The 5,053-nt window shown below is 35.0% G+C and overlaps 1 protein-coding gene across 1 annotated transcript; it reads right to left on the bottom strand.

Moving 5' to 3' along the window:
- Positions 1-279: 279 nt before the first annotated feature.
- On the bottom strand, positions 280-4,550 carry LOC129241778 (mitochondrial uncoupling protein Bmcp). Its single transcript, XM_054878286.1, has 6 exons — positions 4,215-4,550; positions 3,628-3,775; positions 1,988-2,407; positions 1,857-1,917; positions 1,673-1,774; positions 280-1,557 (listed from the first exon to the last, which is right to left on the bottom strand). Exons 1-6 carry the CDS (start codon positions 4,384-4,386, stop codon positions 1,441-1,443), a joined length of 1,020 nt encoding a protein of 339 aa, XP_054734261.1. The 5' UTR covers positions 4,387-4,550; the 3' UTR covers positions 280-1,440.
- Positions 4,551-5,053: the final 503 nt, after the last annotated feature.

Here is a 5,053-nt window from a genome sequence, read left to right as displayed (position 1 = left end):
CCGCAAAATTGAGAGATACAAGATTTTTTACGATTTCAAAATTATTAAAGCTGTTTATTTCGTAAAGCTGTTATAGACTATATAGCAGGGTTGGGCCTTGTGCAGTAAATACTTCATGCAATAAGCGGTTAGTTAAAACATTGCAAAAGTGAAGATTTAGTGATAATGAAACGCTTATTTTGACTACCACTAAAAATTATTGCAATTTAGAGGTAGCGCAAATGCTTAACCCTGCTTTATACAGACATCGTTTTTCCGTTTTTGCAAGAAAACTTCCGGTTTTCGTTGGCAGAGTATGCCAATAATAGCTATATTTTTGTTAGTTAAAAAAAAAAAATTATAGTTCATTTAGTTTAGTTTTAGCAGGTTCACAAAAGTGAAATAAAGTGGCAAACAGTTTTTAGAGCTTAGAAAATAGATGTAAAGTTAAAGTAGTTTTCCAAACAGCGTCAGCCAAAATGAGCGTAAATACAAGTACCACAATCGATCTTTGCTAATTTAGTAGTTAAACAAAAGTACAATAAATGTGTGCCCCTTGTTTGTGCTTTTTTAGAAACAATAAAATGCTTTCATTAAATTTTATAAATGTAGTTTTTACAGCATAATTTTAAAATGCCAACAATTACCTAACTCACGCTCACAAAAGAGCTATAGAATTTTAAAAAGGCAAAAGATCTATAATACAAGTAAATACAAATAAAAATCTTTTTCAGTAAGCCGTAATACAATTCTAAAATGCAAGATATGCGATAATACATTTTGTAGTTGAATTTTGAATTATATGAACTCAAATAGTTTAGTTGACTCGTCTGTTAAAGTGCAAATCATATACATATATATGTATATGTATATGTATATACATTTGTGTGTATTACATTTTCATAATATTTTATCTACTTAACGTTAAATACAAATCTACTATTTTTTTCATATGACATTTTAGTGCAGCAGAAATGTAAATTGAAAATTATAGCTTATTACTAGTTTAACAAATAGTTAACAATGTTTCGCGCAAAATTGCAATATTTGTGCACAGCAACAAAATTATTATACTACCATTTTTACAATGACGTAGTAATTAGTTATAGCAATCGCCTAGTTAGTAACCCTAGTCACATATCAAAGTACAAATTACAAGTCTTTGTCAAACTAACTAATGTGTTTCGTCTACACAGCGCATTTACATACATATCGATGTTACTAAAATTTCCTTTTCAACATTTTATAGTTTCTTAAGTTTATATTATATTTCGTGTTAATATTTACTTGTGTGTCTCACTTCAATATATAAATAATTTGCTCATACATGCTTACATGCTAAAATCTGCTATTTGGCTTCATATGTTCAACACAAATTGTGAATTATGTTTTCGTTTTATGTAGTAAATGAGTCTTTTTAAATGCGGCTTGTACTGCTCATGGTGGTGATCATCAAATCGTTTAGAGTTTCTTGAGTTGTTCGTAGGTAATGAAAAATATGATATTCCACGGTCCCATGCGCACCCATGTGGGTATAAATCCTTTGTAGAGCGCTAATATACCTTCATTGCGAACAGTCTGAGTGTGTGCGTGTGTATAAATGTGATGCAAATATAAAACAAATAAAACAGAAAAAGAGATTTTATTATGTTATGTTAACAGTAAACCACACCGCGGCGTGTTTGGTACTCACTTGCACCGCACAATCGAAACTGCCTTTGTATAGTTTTTGCGGGCTCGCCGCCACCGCCATGCCATCTGCAACCGTTAAGTGCCTTTGATTCATAAGGCGTGTCTGCAATATGCAAAACAAATATGCATTGCAATTACTTAGCTGTGCAATTTACAAAACAAAATAAGTACAACTAAATGCATACCCTTATCACATCTATGGGTGTCGAAGCAATCGCGCTGCCCAAACTGGCTGTAAAGCTGGAGCTGCAATGGTAAACAAGAAATAGTTGAAATATAAGAACAACCATTGTTCTTCACACTCCAGCACACTCACATAAAATGATTCGCCACATGATCGCCAAATTCATGCATCAGCTGCATTTTGCAGAAATCATAAACAGGCAACTCCACTGAGGCAATAACAACGGCACGTTGCGCGGTTGGTCCGACGCCACACCATAGGCCACGCACACCCTCATACCGATAGATTTCCAGGAATGAGCCAAGCAAACCATGCTTATGGGTACCCTTCCCGTGCACTTGCATGCGCACTTTCAACACATCGGTGGGATTGGCGATGGCCGAGGAGACTGCACCGCCTGTTGCCGCACACAAAATATTCGCCCAAACGCGCTCAGCGCCGGTGTCACGATCAACCAGTAAACCATAATCATTAGCGTACTTTTTCAGTGTGTAATAAGTGCCGAATTTAATGGTGCCATAAGTAGCCTGACGCAGTACAGCAGGCCGAATGCTGTTAATGACAGAAGAAATTATTAGTTTATTTAAATTTTTTAGAAACAATTTATTGAATTGATAGCTTTTGAAAATTTTAGCAACTTGTTCACAAAATTGTTGTTGTTATTGTAATGTCGTGTTCGTTTAGCTTATCTAACGGTAGGCCCAGGGAATTTGCTGTTTCGACAGGTTGGGTCCAGAGGGAGAGCGGGGTTAGATTAGTGGGTTTGATGGGCATGTGAAATGGCGGTAGGAGTTTAACCTGTTACAGTATCCAGAACGTAATTGTGCCCATATAAAATTTTTGTTCTTCTATTATGCCAAAGGCACAAAGCTGAAAATGAGTGGGTCTTTGTATTTATTATACATTTGCTTTATTATGAATGGTTGCAATTAGCGCGCAACCAAGCCTCCCATGCGATAGGTGTACTGATTTATGGAGGCGATAATAGAAATTAGCAACCGCTTGAGCAGCGATAACAGATAAATCGGTATAATGAGTAGCTGTGTAAATCAATTTTATTGCTTAAAACGTGCTTGTTTCTAATCGAAAATTAATCTCACCGTAATTACTTGACAATGGGAATATGAAAATATGAAGAAAAGATAAGATACAAATAATTTGAATGCATTAATTTATTAAGGCTCATAACTTTCGTTATCTCTACGGGCATTTTCCACATTAATGGCTGGAATACGAGTATTATGAGTAATGAGCGGCTGCTCCCATGATTAATGTAACACGTGACACATGTTTTGCAAGCCTTATCTCAAGTGCTTAATGCCCTCAAATGGCTTATTGTTAGATTACCGTTTTACGCATTTTACAGTCATATTATTTATAAAAAGCCAAAAGCCAATGAGAATTGAAAACATTTAATCGCTTTAAGCATAGACTAGCATAATTTTACCCGCTGCGTTATCAACTGTGCAGTATTCATTAGGTAAACAAAAATACCCGCATGTGTTTATACTTATTAAAAAAGAGTTGAAACAATAAATAGCCACACAATAAAAAAATGTATAATGCAAATATATCGCAACTGCAAAGGGAGTATTTACTTTAGAAAAGGCTGATTTGCGTTTTGCTATTGTACATTCTCAAGTACAAAAACTTGATTTTCATACATTCACATTTTGCACACAAACATATTTACATATGAGTGTATATGTATACAAGTTGTTAAAAATTAATCCATACTTTCTATGCACGCTCACGAATGTACATGTACTTACCCCGAGTAGAGTGCACGTAATCCCTCTTCTTTTGAGATTTTTATGAAGGCATCGGTCATGCCACGATATCGCAGTTGCGAAAATGTTTGATCAATTTTTTGACCTTGAATTTGGAGGCGCGTTTTGGTAGTGTCAATTGGAAAAGTACCTATAGGATGTAGTGAGATAAAAATATTTGAAACAAATATGACTTATTTTGAAGTAAGTATTCACATGCATATAAATGTATAAATAGCACAATTGAACAGAGCACAAATAAGCACGAGATAAGCGGTGTGTCGCTCAACTATTCTAGCAACAACGTCAATTATCGTCGCGCAATATTACAAAATCAACTACCTACACCATTGCCATCCTGCAATGCTTGTTTACACACTTGTATGTAACTTGAAGATGTTCACTATGCACATGTAAATAAACACAGCATGATGAGCAGTATTAAACTGGAATAAACAGGTACACAACCAACTGTGCACAACTGCATACTCCTTGGCTATTCACTGTTTATTTACAATTGCCTGCGGTTCCAAAACACGCCAGCGCGATAGCGACGCCAATGCACTCAAGCGACATTTATCTGCACTTACCAAATTCAGCTGTTATTGATGCTATCCCACCATAAACGAATGGCTTCCAGTCCTTTACCTCATTCATAGGCACTTGCTGCTTCAGTCGTGACTGTGTTTGTTGTTGTTGCTGCTGAAGGTGATGGGGTTGCGGCTGTTGAAAATCCGTCGTCGCTGTCCCTACACCTTGCATTACACTTGTCGTATATTATTTTCTATTTTATTAATATTTAGCTCTGCTTATATTGCCGCTTTGTTTCCATTTATAAATAACCACTGAGCGCGTTCGCAAATTTTCTATACCTACACGGTTAAAATATTTTCGCAAATATTCTTTTCAGTCCGTTCATTCACGGAAAATACCATCAGCTGGTTATAGTGTGGGATGTTCAGTGAGTAGCTATTGCATAGGGTTGCATTTAGGTCTATGAATTATTTTTAGAATGTAATATGCGACTTTTATGTAAATCCAAATTTGACAATATGTTTGAAAATAACTTTTTATATAGGTTTTATATAAATGATAAATGTTGCTTAACTAATAATGGGTTTGCATAAATATTACTAAGGTTATGTAAAAAAATACACATATGCTGTAATTTAGGAACTATTTTTCAGTGCAAGTCAACTCTTCTTTCAAACGAAACAAAGTTCCAATGAGAAGTTATAAAGGGTCCGCCATATAACTTTACGGAATTAAAAATGCTATAAAAAAGAAACTACTCAATATTTTTCCAAACTATTTTTTTTATTTTGAAGTATAATCCTTCCAGTTAATGATGGAACACAACTTCATTCATATGACTTTGTACGGCGTCATACCAAGGTCTTTACGCGAAATCCGTCTGAATGATGTCTCC

This window comes from Anastrepha obliqua, chromosome 3 (assembly GCF_027943255.1).
Source record: "Anastrepha obliqua isolate idAnaObli1 chromosome 3, idAnaObli1_1.0, whole genome shotgun sequence".
Taxonomy (NCBI): Eukaryota; Metazoa; Arthropoda; class Insecta; order Diptera; family Tephritidae; genus Anastrepha; species Anastrepha obliqua.
Note: the sequence above shows the minus strand (reverse complement) of the source record. Positions and strands in the feature narration are given on the sequence as shown.

Excerpts from the sequence above, each read along its gene's own strand:
- LOC129241778 (XM_054878286.1), bottom strand. The coding sequence starts at position 4,386 with ATGCAAGGTGTAGGGACAGCGACGACGGATTTTCAACAGCCGCAACCC. Across the intron at positions 2,408-3,627 it reads TTACGTGCACTCTACTCGGG|CATTCGGCCTGCTGTACTGC; the intron begins GTAAGTACATGT and ends TGTCATTAACAG. Across the intron at positions 1,775-1,856 it reads CACCCATAGATGTGATAAGG|ACACGCCTTATGAATCAAAG; the intron begins GTATGCATTTAG and ends TGCATATTGCAG.